The sequence below is a fragment of the Esox lucius genome, chromosome 4 (genome assembly GCF_011004845.1).
Source record: "Esox lucius isolate fEsoLuc1 chromosome 4, fEsoLuc1.pri, whole genome shotgun sequence".
Classification (NCBI taxonomy): domain Eukaryota; kingdom Metazoa; phylum Chordata; class Actinopteri; order Esociformes; family Esocidae; genus Esox; species Esox lucius.
The window spans coordinates 11565664-11585419 of record NC_047572.1 but is presented as its reverse complement, the minus strand read 5'-3'; the positions used below and the strand labels follow the sequence as shown (position 1 = coordinate 11585419).

General features: G+C 40.6%; 1 protein-coding gene across 5 annotated transcripts; it reads left to right on the top strand.

Moving 5' to 3' along the window:
* The first annotated feature begins 4745 nt into the window (after positions 1-4745).
* LOC105006002 (cationic amino acid transporter 2-like) lies at positions 4746-17962 on the top strand. 5 transcript variants are annotated; one of them, XM_034292013.1, is made up of 15 exons: positions 4746-4769; positions 8522-8682; positions 9072-9102; positions 9686-9860; positions 10722-10923; positions 12108-12263; positions 12505-12670; positions 13277-13413; positions 13620-13842; positions 14060-14196; positions 14361-14463; positions 14561-14691; positions 15122-15288; positions 16868-16976; positions 17054-17962. In XM_034292013.1, the coding sequence occupies exons 4-15, from the start codon at positions 9693-9695 to the stop codon at positions 17179-17181; spliced, it is 1827 nt and encodes a 608-aa protein (XP_034147904.1). In that variant the 5' UTR covers positions 4746-4769; positions 8522-8682; positions 9072-9102; positions 9686-9692; the 3' UTR covers positions 17182-17962. The 5 variants fall into 5 exon arrangements, with proteins under 5 accessions (XP_034147904.1, XP_034147905.1, XP_034147903.1 ...); XM_034292014.1 differs by lacking the exon at positions 4746-4769 and adding an exon at positions 6527-6699; XM_034292012.1 differs by lacking the exon at positions 4746-4769 and adding an exon at positions 6527-6704.
* Positions 17963-19756: the final 1794 nt, after the last annotated feature.

Below are 19756 nucleotides of genomic sequence, written 5' to 3'. Positions count from 1 at the left end.
CGCACCAGAGTGAACATGAAAGAAATATCAGTAAACAAGTTTCTTGCCATGATGTTCAGGAATGGATTACTAACCATTTCTGATCAGAATGGCAATGATTATTTTAAAATAAACATTGACTATCATCTGATTGCTACACATTTTCTCACTGCTGTCAACTTTTCTGAGGCTGCCCAAAAAACTGATGAATGTCACTGCCACCCTTCCTCTTGTTCATGATGACACTCACTGTGAATGAAAGCTGACTAATAAAACTGCTTGCACTTTAATCAAACAAATACTAATAATTAGATTTATCATAAGCAAATACAGCTTTACAGTACATTAAACAAATATGCAATCAATGGAAACGACTACTGTCTGCACAAATAACACCTGCAGCGCAACATAAATGATTGACACTTTACTCAGACTTCGTGTGGGCTTTCTGACATTTCTAACAAAATCATTAACGTAAGACATTAACGTTAGTTGAATTCGCACATGAGCACCATTGTGATGGTTGATTGATTAGCAATCACAAATCGGCCCATTTTCACCCAAAACCTTTGTTTACACTCCATGCAATTACTGATGCTTCTTAGCAAACTATTATTTATTTCCACAATTTCAGTTCCAGCGCAAAATGACATGTTGATGTTAAAACTATCACAATTGACAGGAAGATATACGTAACACTGACATTACATTTTAGTTTTCAATTTTTTAATACATTTGAAAGTAATAGAGTACAGTGTTCGTCATGGATTGTACCTAGCAACAGCAATCGACAGACGGCTGGGGTACGGCAACAGCACTTGGACAAACCACACACCAAACTGCAGTAAATCACAAAACTAGAACTGATAGTAATAATAACCACAATATGTTAAGTTTAGTTATGATTATGTTTAAATTTGCTAATAATTATTTTTGGACGGCGGTGCATGGTTGCCTGTCATAGCATAGCCCATTTTTATTAAAATGTTATATATCAATATATTGGGGGGGACATTTTGAGCATATCTGAATATTGGGGGGGATGTGTGTTGTGATTACGGCCTTGGTATATACCGCATCTTAAGTTTTGCTCCCGGAGGGGGTGGGTTCACTTGTAAAATAGTCAATATTGTGCACCAACAAATGTTGGGCTGGTTTTCTGTCATTTTGGTTTTGAGTAGTTGTTGGGCTCAAGGTGTGTTGCACCCGAACAGTCATGTAAAGCGAAGTATGCAACCGTTTTGAGAGTAAACACCCATGTAATTTACAGTTCTATTTTACATTGCTATAGTACATTTAGAATAGTCCAACATTAAACAACGAGCATAAGGCCTTCGACAACCAACCGAAAGGAATCTCTCATGTTTTCGACTAGTCCTGTTCTCTGATCATTTGATCAGAGATCATTTGATCTGGGCGTCTGAGCTGTGAGGGCTGTCGGTTTGTGACTCTGTAGTAGCAGAGCATGCCATGCAGGCAACGTGAGAGACTGTGACTGGTCTATTTCTGTCTCGGCTGGCTGTCGAGGAGGTCATTCCGGTAAGAGGGTGGGGAATGTAAGGCTAGAATGAAGAGAAAGAGAGTGTGTTCAGGAAGTGAGATATACAAAGAGAGAGGTTCAGGAGCGAAAGATATAAAGACAGAGAGGCAGAGGAGAGACATATATAGACACACAGAAAGCCAGGGAAAAAAGAGAGATAGACACACAGCAAGCCAGGGAGACACACAGAGGCAGAAACGAGAGACATATAGATACACAGCATGCCAGGGGAGAGAGAGACATAGACATACACAGAGAGGCTGGGGAGAGAGAGTTTCAAGAGGCAGATATTTAGAGATACAGAGAGAGGTTCAGAACAGAGATATAGAATGAAAATAGGGGTTCAGAAGAGACAAACACAGAGAGAGAGGTTCGAGAGAGAGTTTTCTCGTTCACATGCATATTGTTAGTTACTGTGTGTGACTTTTCCCAGCTTAAAGTGACTTTCCATACCCTCTGTATGTGCAAATCATTTAAGCCCTTTATTCAATAGCAAATAGTACAAAGACAACATATCAAATGTTGAAACTGAGAAATGTAATTGTTTCTTGAAAAATATATGCCCACTTTGAATTTGATGCCAGCAACATGTTTCAAAAAAGCTGGTAAAGGGGCAACAAAAGAGTGGGAAGGTTGTGCAATGGTAAAAAAAAAAATGGTGGAACATCTCACAACTAATTAGTTTAATTGGCAACCGGTTAGTATCATTATTGGTCATAAAAAGAGCATCCCAGAGAGGATGAGTCTTTCAGAAGTAAAGATGGGGAGGGGTTCACCACTCTGTGAAAGACTGCGCAAGCAAATAGTGCAAATATTTAGGAATAATGTTTCTCAATGTAAAATTACAAAGAGTTTTGGAATCTCATGATCTACGGTACATAATATCATTAAAAGATTCACAGAATCCAGAATGTATGCAAGGGACAAGACCGAAAACCGATTTTGGATGGCTGTGATCTTCAAGTCTTCAGGTGACACTGCATTAAAAACAGAAACGATTCTGTAGAGGAAATCACTGCATTGGCTCAGGAACAATCCCGAAAACCATTGTCTGTGAACACGGGACATTGCTGCCTCCACAAATGTTTGTTAAAACTCTACCATGCAAAGAGGAAACCATACATGAACAAGATCCAGAACCACCGCCGCCATTGCTGGGCCCAAGCTCATTTAAGATGGACTGAGGCGAAATGGAAAACTGTCCTGTGGTCTGAAAAATCGGGAATCATGGACACAGTATCTTCCGGATTAAAGAGGAGAGGCACCATCTGGCTTCTTATCGGTGCACAGTGGCATAGGTGACTTGCACATCTGTGAAGGCACCATCAATGCTGAACAATATATACAGATTTTGTAGCAACATATGCTGCCAGACAATGTATTTTTAAGGGAATTACTTGATTATTTTAGCAAGACAATGCCAAACTACATTCTGCACGTATTACAGCAGCAGGGCTCCATAGTAAAAGAGTCTAGGTGCTAAACTGGCCTGCTTGCAGTCCAGACCTGTCATTAAAAACATTTGGCGCATTATGAAACAAAAAATAAGACTAAGGAGACCCCAAACTGTTGAGTAGCTGAAATCCAATATCAAGCATGAATGGGAATACATCTCACTTTCAAAATTACTGAGTATTGTTAAAGGAAGAGGGGATGCAACATAGTAGTAAAGATGTCACTGTCACATCTTTTTGAAACATGTTGCTGGCATCAAATTCAGAATGGGCATGTATTTTTCCCAAAAAAAATTCTCAGTTTCATCATTTGATATGTGGTCTCTGTACTAGTTTGAATTAAATATAGGAATAAATGATCTGCACATCATTGCATTCTGTTTTTATTTGCATTTTACACAGCGTCACAACTTATTTGGAAACAGTGTTGTCATTGTAGCAGCGTTTACATAATTTTTCATAGGTGAATACCCTTCCTTTCTTGTACCCTATATTGCCAATCATTTATTAGTTAGTTCTCTATACATTCCATGCCATTTGTCACCTCAGAATCACTCAGTGGTCTCAGATTTGGACTATGTTTGGACATTATGTTTCTTCTGGTAGGGCAACAATCAGCAGAATTCAATATAATTTCAATGGTAGAACAGATTTCACTTGTTGCTTCAGTCGTTTTATCCTGCAGTTGGGCCTGGGGGGAGTTAGAGGGGTTGGGGAGAAGGAGAGATCACGGCTCAGGGTAAGGAGATCCCTGCCAGTAATACCAACCAATTACCGAGATGTATTCCCCCGCCAGAGCTTCCCCCGAAATCACTATGACTTTCCTTCTCCCACAACTAGAGCACACAGTGGGAGGGATTTGGGGGGAGAGAATGATCCCCATATCCCACCAAAGTGACATGGTATTTTTAAACTTTTTAAGAAATGTTTCAATCCAGTTTATGTTATATTTACATCTCTACTCAGGTTGTCCCACAACCACAGCCAGGAAAAAAATGGAGGTTCTAAGCTTTAACGTTAGTGTGTAGTTCTTAGCTTTCAAACTGCCCATGGAAAATATGAGTCTGTTTTTCTTTTCTTTGGCCTGAGCAGAACATGAAATCATGCCATGGATTACTGTCAAGGTTTTAGAACAAAAAGTAACTGTCTACATGATAATTGATAGCCAATATACAAATAGGTTTTGAAAAAAAGGACATTGTCTATGAGAACCAATGAGTCCAATGTTGTATACTGCCCTCTACTGCTTCTGAACTGCATTACACACTAAGTTGATCAGTTGTCAGTCTTTCCGAGATGAGTTCTCCTCCCACCTAAACCTGTTCAACTCCATCTCGAAGTCACAAGACATTCCAAAAAACAAAAGTCCTACTTCTTTATCAATCACATTAATGCCTTCGTGTGACACAGTGTGTGGGCACAAACCGATAACCTAAAAAGTAAGAGTGTTAAGCACAAAAGCATTTCTGACATTACCCACAGGATTTGTCCCCAGTTCCTTCCCTTAGGTTCGGTTCCAACTGACCCCTTACTCCCTATGCTGTGCCCTCCTTTTGCCTGGGGTCCATAGGGAATAGGGTGTCATTTGGGAAGGTGCCTGTGTCTAATAATGAGAACATTATGGGCCAAACTGAGTCGGGACGCAGCAGCCACTGAGAAAGGCTACTTTGTCACAAAATCTAGTGAGTAGGAGGGTCACACAACCCGGCCTTGTATATATGGCAGCACCAATCACTTTCCCTTCAACACCACTCAGGATTAACAACAACAACAAAAAAGAGCAGACTGCATTTAAGGTAAATAATCTATTTAACTAAGGATTTGTTAACTTTGCAGTATAGCATTATATCTGTCACCCAAACTATTAGGAGAGAGACAGAGGGTGAGAGGGATTTTGTGCAAAGTTGTGCACATTTTCATGTTTGAGTCTGTTTCCGTAATATTGACACTTTTCAGGTCATCTTAAAACCCCACTGTGTACATGTCATCCCGGCTATTTCCAACATGTCACCCTAAACCACTGATACCCCATGGGGCTCAGTTCAAAACGAGTGCACTACCTAGACAACGGGGAGAATTTGGAACACAGCTTCCGCATGCGCTGCTTTATTTATCTCTTTGCTCTGTTTCAAAGAAGCAGAGCGCGTGCGCACCTGTGTGTGTGTGTGTGTGTGTGTACGTGCGCGGATGTGTGTGAGAGCGGTGACTGTTCTGTGACGCTGCAGTGGTATAACTTTACGAAAATTTTTACTGCCACTGAAGCACTTATCTATGTAATTAAGATGTACAGATTAGTGGCCTGGGGTAGGAGGCCTGAGCCAAGCTGAGATTGGTCAAAGGTGCAGACGTCCGTTCCTGGGCAGGGGGGCGGGGAAGCAGGTACGAATGGGCTATGGAGGAGGACGGAAGGTGGACGCCAGGAGGGATAAGTGTTGGCTTGATGGAGACGAGATGAGCCTTAGGGGGAAGAAAACTAAACAGTTACAAAAGAGTAAAAGTGTGTAGCCAGGCAAAAGTTATAAGCCATAAAAGCTGCTTTGTCCTTTGTATTACTCTCTCTCTCTCAATGTCTCCCTGTGTTAATATCCCCCCTTTCTTTCTCTCTCTTTCCCTCGCTCTCTGTTATCTATCAGTTAGCTTGTCATTATCTTGCTAACCGTGATAATAAGGAAATCTGACCTGGCCATTTTGCCAGGCTATCTGTCAGGTTTGATAGTGACGGCTGCCAGTCCGCTGTTGACAGAAAGCTAACCTGAGAGTTGGCTACAAGAGAGCCTGCTGGGAACTAGAGGAGGGGAGATGCTGACAGAGAGAAAGGTTACCTCGTCCCCAGGCTCAAACATTACAGGAGAGTCGACCGAGAACTGATATTAAAGGGAGATTATGGGGAACGGTGTAAGTGCTGAAAGAACAACAACCCGTTGGCTATCCCACAAACCAATGGTTAAACCTTGCAGATATGTCAGAGATACTGTGAGGTCAGAGCTATGGGCTCAACTCTCCCTCATATTATGTTGTTCGCAAATTGTAAAATAGGGATCCTGAATGACGCAGAGGAAAAATTACCGTTCAGCGGTTTAGCTGTGTCATTGTGGCCAGATCACGGCTGCAGAATGCTAACAGTGCCTGGATGCGAGAAGGCTCCTTTATTGACTCCTTGGGGCAAATGAATCGGCCTGATTTAAAGGCCCACTTTAAAAGGCCCAACAGCCTGAAATGCCATGAGATTGTCAGGGAAGGAGTTCGGAGTGGTCCGTGGGAGGAATTGTTTGGAACCAGCCACGGATCACTGGGCAGGTTGGCAGGGCCGGACTGTAGGAGGCATGGCGATTCGTAGGGGTAAGTAGATCTGATTGGCGGGCAGGTCATAGACTAAGAGGGTCACTTTTAAGTAAATTATTTGAGGGAAAGATAGACATAAATAGGCCTACCTCTTGTCCAGTGTGGATCTGTTGAGGAGGTATGTACACTGGAGTAGGTCCGAGGTGACTTGATAGCTATACATTCTCCTTTATGAAAAAATGATTTCCTATATGAGCCGACTTATGAAACCCTAGAGGGAAATGACATAGGGAGAACAAGTAAGAGAGAGCAAGAGGTCAAGAGTAGAATAGAAATCTTGTGAATTTTAATATCCGAACAATGGAAATGTGATGGAAACGCGTGGGGGAAGGATGCATTCCATTAATCTCTTCACTGAAGCTATGACGGCACCAAACTTTCAATGTAAGGTGAGTATACATCCTTTCGAGCACCTGTTGTCAGATATTTCCTTTCTTACAAAGCTGACAGTGATGATAATGACATTTCACAGGGTTATTATTGTGAGGTTATCTGTCAGGGTTGATAGTGAGGGCTGACAGTCAGCTGTTGATAGAAAGCTAACCTGAGAGTTGAATACAGAGAGCTGACTGGGAACTAGATGAACATATAGGAGACAATGGTTACCTCGTCAGCAGCCTCAAATGCTGCATAGAGACTGCTGAGAACTGATTTTAACAGGCGCTTATAGGGAATGCTGTGGGAAACTGAGGAATGTACAACGATCCGCAATAGGTACTCTTTTTATGTTACGTATTTAAAAAAAAAAAAAAATCCTTGGCTGTCCCCATAGGAGAAAAAGAACCCTGTTTTGGTTTAATTCATAATCCTATTTTATCTTTTATACAACCCTTTCCACAGAGGATTTTACATGGAACCAAAATGGTTCTTCCATGAACCATAAAGAGTTTTGACACTTTTGGAAAAGTGTATGTTGTAATGTGGGCATAACTATGCAGATAATTCAGAGGAATTCTGAGGTCAGGGCTATGGGCTCAACTCTCCCTCATATAATCTTTACAAATTGTAATAAATGGGTCTTCTGAATGTTGCAGCGGTGAAATTACGGTTTAGTAGCCAGCAGTTCCCATCCTAGCTGCAGCATTCTGAGACAAGCAGATTTGAGTGACCAGATGGCTTCCATATTGAGGACATTCTTTTGGTATTCTTTTGGCTGGGGCTAGGTAAATCAAAAGCTCTGGGAGTATGGCTGTTCATTCTCCGCTGAATGACATTACTGATGCCTATTTTTCAGACACCCTGTGAGCCTTGATGTCATGGTGGGACTGGGTTAATGGGTAGCCTGTGTGTTCCACGTTAGACAGACCATTTGGGTCGTGTGTCCTATAATCATGCATTGTAGGGAAGTCACAGGCTAACAGCGTGCTTTAAATGTGTCTATACTCCTGGTTCTTTGAAGGATGGGGTGAGCTATGACACTGGTTTGCTGCCGGAGCACGGTGAAAAGGAGTAATGAATCAGTATGGTTGGAGCTGAGTCGTGATGTTAGCTGCTGGAAGGCGGGACTTTCAGTCCTGCTCCAATCCTCATTGGCCTTGAAAGATATGATTGAATAATTTGTTCAGGTTGTGCACGGGGTGAGACTGTGTATCCCATGTGTGTCATTCCTGAACCTTCCTTCAGGGAACCAGAGTTATGGATATAGTAAAATCCAATAAAGTCAGCTCAGAAATGTCTAATTGTGGCTTTAGAGCACAGGTGGTCTTGGGACAAGAGTTCAACAGAATTATTCAAACAGCCTTAATGGCTTCATGCATAGCTGTATTCAATCTTAAATGGGTAAAAAAAAAGCTAAAATAAATGCTACATTTCTGCATGCTCATATGGGATGCACAAAAAAAAAAATGTGTAGCCTTCTAGGTTGCTGAAGTCCATTTAAATGTCTCTTTTATTTTTCTGACCCTGATCTGAAATACGCTTGATGGCCAAAAGTACTATACAAAGGGATCGCATGCTGGGCTGGGAATGCTTCAAAGGTTGTGCCACATTATCGGTAACATAATTTTCATAAAAATTACCAAATCCAAGAGCTGTCTGGTAAATCGCGATGGTTACATTTATTCAGATTATTATGAATTTATGTTATGAGAAGACACTGCTTTGGCATACAGGAAAATACATTTTCCTTCTTGGTAGTGACATGTACCTATACCATAATGGGTAGATTTTCCTGTCTTCTGTTTCTGTCCCTGTGTCCTAATGTAAGGAAAGAGCAACTGGTGGCCCTACATAACACCCAGGCGACAGAGAGAGAGTGAGAGAGAGAGAGAGAGAGAGGGAGAGACAGAGAGACAGAGCAGAATGGAATGTCTCTGATTTTTAATGCTCCAACAAGAACACATGACAGCATGGAACTTAAATGATAAGGTGAGAACCCATTCTTTTGAATTCACACATAGAAATTAGATATTCCATTCCCCATACATTACCTAAACATTACCTAACACATTACCTAATACAAACTAATGACATGAATTACTGTACAATGTTCCTTATTACATCCTTGATTAATTTAGGTTTATTCTATGGAGAGAAGTTGTTGAATGAAGTTTTACCCATGTGCTAAAGTGGTTAATTATTAGTAGCTATGTTAAAGGCATAGTCATTGAGCGGATTAGGGCGTTGTGGAGCTGGTGGGCGTCAGTGAAAAATGATAAGCGTCAGCATTTTCTATCAGGGACGTTATATATAAAGCATAAAATTATTATATTGAAGGACGGAATTACTACCCTGACAATTGTCTTTCCTGAACACAGCACACCTTTGGAGGGAAAAATTCATAAACAGGTAAGAAGGCAAAGGAACATTGAATTTTTTCTGAATTAAAATAAAATATTTTTTTTATTTTAGAAGAAAACAATATGTAATTGAATGGTGTTGTCAGTAACGTATAGGTTTAGGGCAGATTAATAGGAGATTTATGTGGTAGGAGGTATTTTTATGATTTTTATGTCATGGACATAGACATGTGATAGAGGCAGGCAGGTTTAAATGGCATTTCAGTGTTTTTATTTTTCCTGTAATTTTTGAAGCGCTAGAAATCAATGGTCTTGAACATCATGTAGTCAGAAATGATTCACATAGAGGTTTTAATCATTCACTGTTCATTCACCCCTCCTCTTTACCGTTCTTTCTTTCTACCTGTCTCTCTCTTCTCACTGTTCCCTTTCCTTATTCTTTTTATTTGTATTTAGTATTATAATTTAACTGTTTTTCCCCCAGGTAAATTAACATACAGCACATTCTCATATACAGCAGTGACCTGGGTGAATACAGGGGACGGACGAAAATCATTGGTCATGTTGTAACACCCCACTTCTCTTCCTACCTCCAACAGTGTTCTTCTAACCCCTAACCACTGTATCCCCAGTAGGAAGATGGCCGGTCAGGCATTGAACTCCTTCTTTCGGAGCCTCTCCAGGAGAAAGCCCCTGGAGCCTGAGGGAGAGGAGTCCACCTTTAACCGCTGTCTGACCACCCTGGACCTGATTGCCTTGGGGGTGGGGAGCACCCTCGGGGCAGGAGTCTACGTTCTCTCCGGAGAGGTAGAGACACAAAGCTTCCGTTAACTCAGCTAAACTTAACTTAGAGGCCACGTGCAGCTGTTTCTGTGTAACATGTTCCCCACTATCATAGATTGCTATAAAAAAGACAGAAATTGGTTTTAAGTGAAACCAGTACTTCTCAAACAAGAATTTTGGGACTGTCTTGAAATGGTCTCAGTGTGGGAGGGGAAAGGTTTGAAACTCGGTGTTATGTGTCTATAAATGTGTTACATGTACATTGTTTCTTTTTAATTTGACGTGTCTGTTATCTGCATCATGAACTGTGTGGTTTGAATCCCGAATACCGACTGGTTGAAAGACATTATATGCCAAGATGGCATGGGTGGTGTGGTATATGGCCAAAGTGCCTGGACACATCTTGCAGCCATGCCATGTTGGCAATATACCACAAACCAGTTACCAACGCATTAAAGCATTAAAAAGGGATGTGATGTCAAACTCATGGTATATGGTCTCATCTTCAAACCACCATGCTTATAAGAAACTGTATACCAATGGTATGACATCACAGATTTGTTTACTGCTCTAATTGCATTTGGAACTGGTTAATAATATCAAAAAGGCATCTCAGCTGTTTATTGCATATTGGCCATAGTCCCCACTGATGTCTTATTGCTTCTTAATTATATTTAGGGGAAGGACTGGAACTTCCTTAAGATTCTGTATCTCTGTCTCATCTTTCAAAGGTAATAATACAAATACATTTTGGAAATGGAACGCCAAGGGAAGGTTGTTCTTCACTAGGATGTCCTGGCCACTGTGGTTTGGCTACTGGAATACCACTGACGTTAAAAGGGCTTTGTTAAATACATTATATTGACTGATCACCATGTTTATTAGGTTGCTAGGACATCGTCAGGCCCCAGTATCATCATCTCCTTCTTCATTGCGGCTGTGGCGTCCATCTTTGCCGGCCTGTGCTACGCTGAGTTCGGGGCTCGTGTCCCCAAGACAGGGTCAGCGTATCTCTACAGCTATGTGACAGTGGGAGAGCTGCTGGCTTTTATTACCGGGTGGAATTTGTTGCTGTCTTACGTAATAGGTAAGATTCACACTTCCTTGTTGTTCAGGTGTTTTCCAAACGAATTCAGATTTTTAGATAGCCCTTTAAGATATCAACTATGTATTTATTGAGGCATGAACAACATGTTTACGATTTCATTAGTTAAACGTTTTTCTGCATGGGGACATTCAGAGCCGTAAATGATTAACCTTCAACACGAGACTTGAACCATGTCTTCCAATAAACTTTAACCTCTAATATCTTGCTGTAAAAAAACTTACCATAGAGAAAGATTGAGGATTTACGTCCCATTATGGGACTGTGCAATTGAGAGCTTCCACCATTTTAAAGTCAGCTGTGTGCCTGGACTTCCAATTTAATTATCTAATACTTGACTCCAACCGGGTTCATCATGACAGTCCAGCAGTTGAGGCACAGTGAAGCTGAACGTCCCAGCCAGTTGATTATATTAAAAGTGTGAAAACCAATTGTAAATGTTTTTAAGGCTGGACATACCAATAGTACAGAAGGGAACCAAATCATTTTTAAAATAAAATTATTCCCTAAACTGTACTAACCACATTTATATCAACCCCCAATGCAGAACCCAATGCAATCTGCATTGAAAACAAGTACAGTTTAAATCCCAGTCTGCCATGCCCTGACAATGAGCCCAGTCATGCCTAATAGCTTAAGTCAGGTCTTCAGACATTAATTCTGCAAAACATCATTGCCTGTGTAAATGCAGCTTCTGGTTGCAACCAATGACCAAATTCTCCTTCTCTTTTGTGTCACGAGAGCAACACACAAGAAAAACAATGAGTCACAATGACCGAACTCTCTCCTCGTTTTGTTATCTCACCAGGAATGTATGACATAGCAAAACGACAATTACTGATTCATGTATCACTGATCGATGTAGGCTGCATTTAGACAAGCTGTTTTCGGTAGTCTTCTATTTCTTTCACTAATATAAGTTTGGTCAAATTCCATCATATCTTCTCGCATCAGATATTTCCATAGCTCAGGCAACTGGGGGTTGAAAAATCCCCCTCCCACTTAATTTCCCACCGTAGTCTTACCAAAAGCTTTTAAATAATTTAGAGAGACAAACACAAAATGTATTATCAAAATACCAATGACTGAAAAATAGCAAAAAATCAAACCTCTAATGCCTCAGGAAATCTTGTCAAATTGCGTTAATCACTCGTCTTTACTGTTAGGGACATCTAGTGTGGCGAAGGCATGGAGCGGGACCTTTGATGACCTCATTGGGAATGTCATGGGGGACTTCTTCAGAGACAATCTGTACATGGGCCTGCCGGGCCTTGCAGAATACCCAGACTTCTTTGCGGCTACACTCATCATGCTCCTGGCAGGTACGCTTCATTTAATGACTGACTGGTTGACTGACCAATGGTTCACTGTTCATTGGTAGTGGTGCTCGCTGACACGTGAACTTTGTTTAAAAAAACAATGTTTTTCAACTTTAAGTTTATTTCATACTTTAGATTCGATAGGGGGATTATTGATGTGGGGATTGTGGTGATGATGATGGTGATGACAGTGCCCATAATTACCAATATGTCACATCTTTCTCTGTGATCCCTGTCTGTGAAGGCCTGCTGGCTTTTGGCGTGCAAGAATCAGCGATAGTGAACAAGATCTTCACAGCCATCAACATCCTGGTCCTTGTGTTCGTCATTGTAGCAGGCTTTATCAAGGGAGACATTGGGAACTGGCAGATCAGCCTGGAGACGCTCATCAATGCTACCGCAGAATTCAAGTATGAAACCATGTTTGATTTCAATTTTTAAAAATCGGTTTGAATTATAAACCACGTGTTGTAATAATTTCAGTGGATGTTTAAGGCTTATCTTTGTAAAGTCCACGCACCTACAAGCATGGGATCCCAGTCCTCACCATCCCACAACATCTAGTAACCCTTTTTCTATGTTGCCACGTTCACTGTCACCTAATTATTAGCTGCATCTGCTCCAGATTAGGTTATCAGCCACCCTATGTGTAGCCTCAGTCACCTAGCACTCATTGTCAGGTCTTGATGTTGTTTGTTCATGGAAGACTTATAATTACCCAGATTGTGACGCAGTTTCCAGAGTCTTGTACACACCTTTGTTTTTGTTCCCGTTTTCTAGTCTTGGTACTCTCCAGTTTTACCTTTTTGTTTGAATAGCTTAGTGTGCTTGCATCCTATTTCCCGAGTCCAGTCGTCTATTATGACAGTCTACCGGCAAATGTGTGCAAGTGGGTTCAATTTAAACTGTTGTATAAGTAGGAAATCTAAATGATTCAATTAGGATTTTAGGAAAAAACTCTAACAGAATGCACGTATTGACAGACGTCTGTATGTCTTTTATTGCCTACTCTTCAGGAACCTAACCTCTACAGAAAACGTCACTAGTATGTACGGGGTTGGAGGGTTCTTTCCATACAGTTTTGATGGGACAATCGCCGGAGCCGCAACCTGCTTCTACGCCTTCGTAGGATTTGACTGCATCGCCACTACAAGTAGGCCTACCTGCCTTCATTTTGGAAAATGCACACATAAACACAGACCTACAGTGGAAACACATCTCTCCTACAGCAACACTTCTAGCTTTGAGCACACTGCCGCATTGCTAAGGTCTGTTGAGCAGACCGGCAGGAGGTGTTAGCGGAGGTCTAGGCATAGTCTTTGACATTCTACGTGACTCAACCAATTTCCTGATCGCCAGGCGAGGAGGTGAAGAACCCTCAGAAGTCCATCCCCCTGGGCATTGTGGCGTCCCTCCTCATCTGCTTCCTGGCCTACTTCGCCGTGTCGGCTGCCCTCACCCTGATGATGCCCTACTACATGCTGAATACCAACAGCCCGCTGCCCGTGGCCTTCGACTACATCGGCTGGGGACCTGCCAAGTATGTCGTGGCCGTCGGTTCGCTCTGCGCCCTCTCCACCAGGTAAGAGAACAAAGGGGGTGAAATACCGGTCAATGTTTTGATGTAGTCTGACATTTTAGTTGGTCTGAGTCTGCAACGTTGGTTTTGGTTAAGGCTACTGTATGTGCCATTAATTACACCCTATTCATATTTAGTGCGATACGGAGGCTGCTATTTGGACATATATTAAGACTGTAAAATGGTGGGTGGCTCTCTGTGTCTGTCTCTTCCTGTACAGTCTTTTGGGTTCCATGTTCCCCATGCCCCGCGTTTTGTTTGCCATGGCCAGAGATGGCCTCCTTTTCAAGCCTCTCAGTAAAGTCAGCTCAAGACAGAGTCCCGTCATCGCAACCCTGTCCTCCGGAGTTGTGGCAGGTAAGGATCTCTATGGACATCTTCCTCTCCCTCAATCTCTGTCGTTTTTTTCTCTGAATTTCCCTCTCTTTAAGACAGTTTTGGCCTATGAGATATTTGTTGTCGTTCGCTGTTTCTACTTTGCTGTTACTACTACTACAACACACATTTATTTTTCCTTTAAGCAATAATGTCCCTGGTGTTTGACCTGAAAGCGTTGGTTGATATGATGTCCATTGGGACCCTCTTCGCATACACACTGGTGGCTATCTGCATTCTTATACTCAGGTATGGACATTTTTCCTGCACATATTAAAACCTAGAGATATCACAGTCTTCTTCATTGACTAAACCTTCAAGTTGACTTGTTAACTCTGTAATCTAGATACCAAGAGACCAAATCGGAAGAGTCAGATCCACAGAACATTAAATCAACACGTTTTGGTTGTCTGGCACCTCCTTCATCCCCCACAGCTAGCACCTCAAAAACAGTTACCAGTTTAACTGTATTTTCCGGTAAGTAAAAATGGTGTGGCGATATATACAGCTCCAGAAAAAATTAAGAGACCACTGCACCTTTTACTTTCCTTTCCAAAAATTTCAAAAAGGAAGGTTTTGAGTGAGGAACAGAAGGCTTGAAATTAAGAGACCACTGCAAATTGAACGCTTCTGTTCCTCACTCAAAACCTTCCTCTTTAACTTTTTTGGAAAGGAAAGAAAAAGGTGCAGTGGACTCTTAATTTTTCCCCAGAGTTGTAGAACTTCTCTAATGTAATCACCTGATGGTATAATTCAGTGTGCTACCAGGTCATATGTCAGAAGTATTTTCATTCAGTCATTTTCTTTGGAGCTGTTTTTGGTTCCAGTTGTTCTTCTCTGTTAGCCGTTCTTCCATCAACCTCTCTTTAATAGTTCCTCACACCTCTGTCTCTCACGCTTGATCCAGTGGTTTGCGTGTTGAGTCTGTCCGTCATGCTGACCCAAGCGATGGATGCTATTAAGCAACAGGAGATCTGGAGCTTGTTGTGTGTCTCCATCGTAGCTTTGATCCTCCTCATCATCATCATCGTCATCTGGAGGCATCCGCAGAATCAGTCCAAGGCTGCGTTCATGGTAAATAACACACTGAAACGTCTGCGGCACAAATAATAGAGATTTTGGCACATAGCAACTTGTGTACTAGCTGACATTAGTCGATGAGGCTTGTTCACTAATTTGGACTGTCACTATCAATTCGGGTTAAGAACTCCTGTGCATTTCTGGGATGTGTACGACCCTAGACATTTACATGTTTACATTTCAGTCATTAAGCAGACGCCCTTATCAAGAGCAACTTACAGTAAGTGCATACATTTTAAAAGAGCTAGGCGAAACAAAAACACAGTTCAGTATTATGTGCATTCTGCTCTTTTAAATTAAATAATGGCAAAGTTCAGAGAAGCCCATACAAATAAACATTATACATAAAATGTTAACTAAAGTTAACAGATGGGGGTGGTGGCAGTTGAACCAGAGTTTGAAAATTTGTGAAATACAGCCCTGGGAAAAATTCATATACTAATGCACCTTTTCCTTTCCTTTCCAAGAAAGTCAAAAAGGAAGGTTTTGAGTGAGGAACAGAAGGGTTCAAATTAAGAGACCACTGTAAATTGAACGCTTCTGTTCCTCACTAAAAATTTTCCTTTTCAACATTTAGGCAAGGAGAAAATAGGCAAGGAGGAGGCAAGGAGAAAATAGGTTTTAACTAAACCGGCTAATGGAAAGCGTCTTCATGGTGCCAACTTGCTAATATTACCTAACTTTGTCAAAAACACAAAGTAAATGCTTTCAGTTTGTTTTGTCCTAGACAAGGCTAATATTAATTTGCTAGCTAACATATTTGATTTAACATAAGTCAATTGCAATTAAACATGAACTTCCATCCGCTCCGGTCAGGGCTAAATGTATGCTATTAAAATAATTGGTCACCAGTACAGATATTTAAGTAAAACCACAATTTGAAAGCATTGTCTCTATTCATGGCTAATTTAGGATTGAGGGCAGATTTTAGCTAGTTATAGACACCAAAGGACCACACAACATGATAATTAAGTATTTTCTTTCAATTAAATGATAATTTTGATGCAATATAATTAAATTCAAACTGGTTTCCCTGAAATATGCATTCTGGGATTTTAAAACACTGGTTGTAAAAGTGGCACCTTCGAGACAAAATGGTGTCCCTGAAAGGTTTTGACTAGGTACCTGTGTGTTGCTATATGCTCTCATTTTAAACTTTGAATTTCATAATTGACTCAGGTTTGATAGTGATTCTGTTAATAGATTATACACATTTAAACAACATATTAAACATCCACTCAAAAAGGGGTGGTCCTCTTCTTTTCGTTATTCACAAAAGTCCAAGACTACGTATTTAAGGGGTTGACTTGCACCAGCAAAACCAAAAGTGAATTGGTAAATTCATTATAAACCTTTCATCAAAGCAAGCCAAATCCTAAATGGCGTCAATGAAATAATATCAGCAAGAAGATCCCTTTGACTATTTGACTTTTCAAAAGAGACATTTTCTATAATAACGTGTTTCGAGTGATCAGGTTTTTCGTGAATCCTGGCTTTTCTTGGCATCCATGATTACATTCCACCGCAAAAAAGTCTCTGTCCCCAACAGCATTCTACTGGTTTCTGCCCCCAGGTGCCCTTTCTTCCTGTGCTGCCGATACTCAGTGTGTTTGTCAATATCTACCTGATGGTCCAGTTAGGGGCAGACACCTGGATGCGGTACGCTATCTGGATGGCCGTAGGTAAGGCACTTTGGGTCAGATGGTCTACGTTTGAACATTGTAAACTCTGTTATTTTACACACTTTCTCTCTCTGTAGGGTTCCTTATCTACTTTGGTTACGGTATCCGCAACAGCGTTCAGAAGCAGAGGAACCATAGCAGTCTGCAGAAGATTGAGACTATCAGTGAAAAGATGGAGGAGCCTGTCAAAGAACAGAAGTTCTAAAGCTGAGTGGACAGGATAGCAACAAGATCCCATAACTACAGAACAGCACAGGACAGAACAGAAGAGGACAGGTGTTCTGATGTTACAGTTAGTTTTTTTAGTTAATTTACTATATGGCTAAATGTAGGTGTCAGCCTGTAGCAGAAGTCAAGTACCCAGGCTACTGTAAAATGTCACAGGTGATGTTAAGGCATATCATATGTTTGTACATTTCTATTGTGTTTTTAAGAATATTTTGAAAATGTAAGCATGTATTTTACTTCACTTTGGTCTTTTGTAGAAATATATTTTGGTTATCACATTGTTATTTTAATGCAGTATTTAATGTTATAGGACACGTCCAAAGTAAATACTTATTAGGTGTTAAGAGTTAAGTTGTCAGTTGGTTAGCAAATGTGACCTTAGGCTCTGGGTTCAGAGAGTTAATCTACGTTCACATCTCTTGATGTTGTAACAGTGATAAGGAGATAAGCCATTGTATTAGTCAGAGGCTGTAAGGATGATGTGTGCTATCATAACCGGCAACTTACGAAACAATTTATCTTGGCTCTGACATCTTATCAAATGTAAAATAACTTATCGGATGTTTAAACCATTTTCCATACAACCCTGAGAGAATTGAAATGGTGTAGTTAATGTGATTGCTGAAAGACAGAAAACTGTTGTAATCCAAGTATTCAAGCTTCAGTCTTTTTTATTGTTCTTCCTTAATATGTTGTTTGAGAAAATCTCAAGGATATGGATTCCTTTGTAAAATCCAATACACTTGAATTGCAATAGACTTTCAATAGGGACTTTTTACAAGGATTCCTTTTCAAAAGTGTTTTTGAGAGGTTTTTGCAAAGTTTTTGCCCTGGGCATATTTGAAGTGAGAGTTTTAAAACCAAGAGGATTTTCTAATATATGTTTTGGGGATTTATACAACAAAACGTAATAAGTGTTAATAAGTGTAGATAGCATGTAGATACAATGAACATTTTATTTAGAATCAGAAATATTTTTTCTAGTACATAGCTTATTTCACAATTATCACATTTTATGGTTTCAAAATGTAAATAAGGAACAAATATACAAAATATACAGTATGTATACAATGAAGAAATCAAACACTATCAAACACGTCCCCATTAAACATGATCTGTCCCCATTCCTGTAAGAAACCATAATATTTAGGTCATACATAATCTCTAACACACATATTTTCCATTGAACAAGCTAGGTAATGTAGTGCCAAGCCAAGATAACAAGCTAATTTAGTCTACATTCCCAAAAGAACCAAATTCCATTTAGTGCACTACTGACAAGGGGCCCATATAGGGAACTGATCAATAGTAGTACACTATATAGGACATGTGGTGCCATTTAGGTAGCAGGCATTGCGTGCTACTTACCTCTCAATGTTCAAAGAGAACAATAGCACCATTCACATGTGCTCTCCCTGACTAGGCTATAATCCTGGCTTTAACAAGTCCTTCCTAAAGCAAGGTTCAGGGCACCCATACAGAACACACACATACAGACAGCCCCTAGACAGCAGACATTTAATGAACTGCCCTGTAGTATACATTCCAGTTGTCACTTATTCCATTAATTCCTTACATATGCAGGTTTAAAAATGTACATATTGGTAAGTTTTGTGTTACAATTCTAACACCTGTTCTTGGAGGACATTGGTGGAAATTTGCAACCTGGTCTCATTGGAATACAACCATACGCAGTACATTTGTAGATTTTGATTGATTTATTTCAGTTTTTAAATTCACATTAAAGCAGAAATATACCACGCAAAGTGTGTAACAAGAATGGTTTTGTGAGTGTGTGTGTGTGCGCATGTTAATCGGCATGTTAATTTTAGGCCTTTGCACATACGTTTAACATTAAAAAACTCTTATCTGAACTAGGGCTTAAAGAGTACTAACTTTGATATCACAGGATTAATATACCAGTAATCACCGATATGAAACATTTAACTGCCAATCATCTACCTACTTGACTGCTACATGAAATATGGTTTAATATTTACAGTGGGGAAAACAAGTATTTGATACACTGCCGATGTTGCAGGTTTTCCTACTTGCAAAGCATGTAGAGGTCTGTAATTTTGGTCATATGTACACTTCAACAGCAAAAGACTGAATCTAAAACAAAAATCCATAAAATCACATTGTATGATTTTTAAATAACTAATTTGCATTTTATTGCATGACATAAGTATTTCATCACCTACCAACCAGTAAGAATTCCAGCTCTCACAGACCTTTTAGTTTTTCTTTAAGAAGCCCTCCTGTTCTCCACTAATTACCTGTATTAACAGCACCTGTTTGAACTCGTTACCTATATAAAAGACACCTGTACACACACTCAATCAAACCGACTCCAACCTCTCCACAATGGCCAAGGCCAGAGAGCTGTGTAAGGTCATCATCATCATCATCATCATCATCTTCCGCCGCTTATCCAGGGCCGGGTCACGGGGGCAGCAGTCTAAGCAGTGATGCCCAGACTTCCCTCTCCCTAGACACTTCCTCCAGCTCTTCCGGGGGGACACTGAGGAGTTCCCAGGCCAACCGGGAGA

Coding starts and splice junctions, on each gene's coding strand:
- LOC105006002 (XM_034292013.1), top strand. CDS start 9,693: ATGGCCGGTCAGGCATTGAACTCCTTCTTTCGGAGCCTCTCCAGGAGA. Junction 12,264..12,504: donor ACTCATCATGCTCCTGGCAG/GTACGCTTCATT, acceptor CTGTCTGTGAAG/GCCTGCTGGCTTTTGGCGTG. Junction 13,414..13,619: donor TGACTGCATCGCCACTACAA/GTAGGCCTACCT, acceptor CCTGATCGCCAG/GCGAGGAGGTGAAGAACCCT.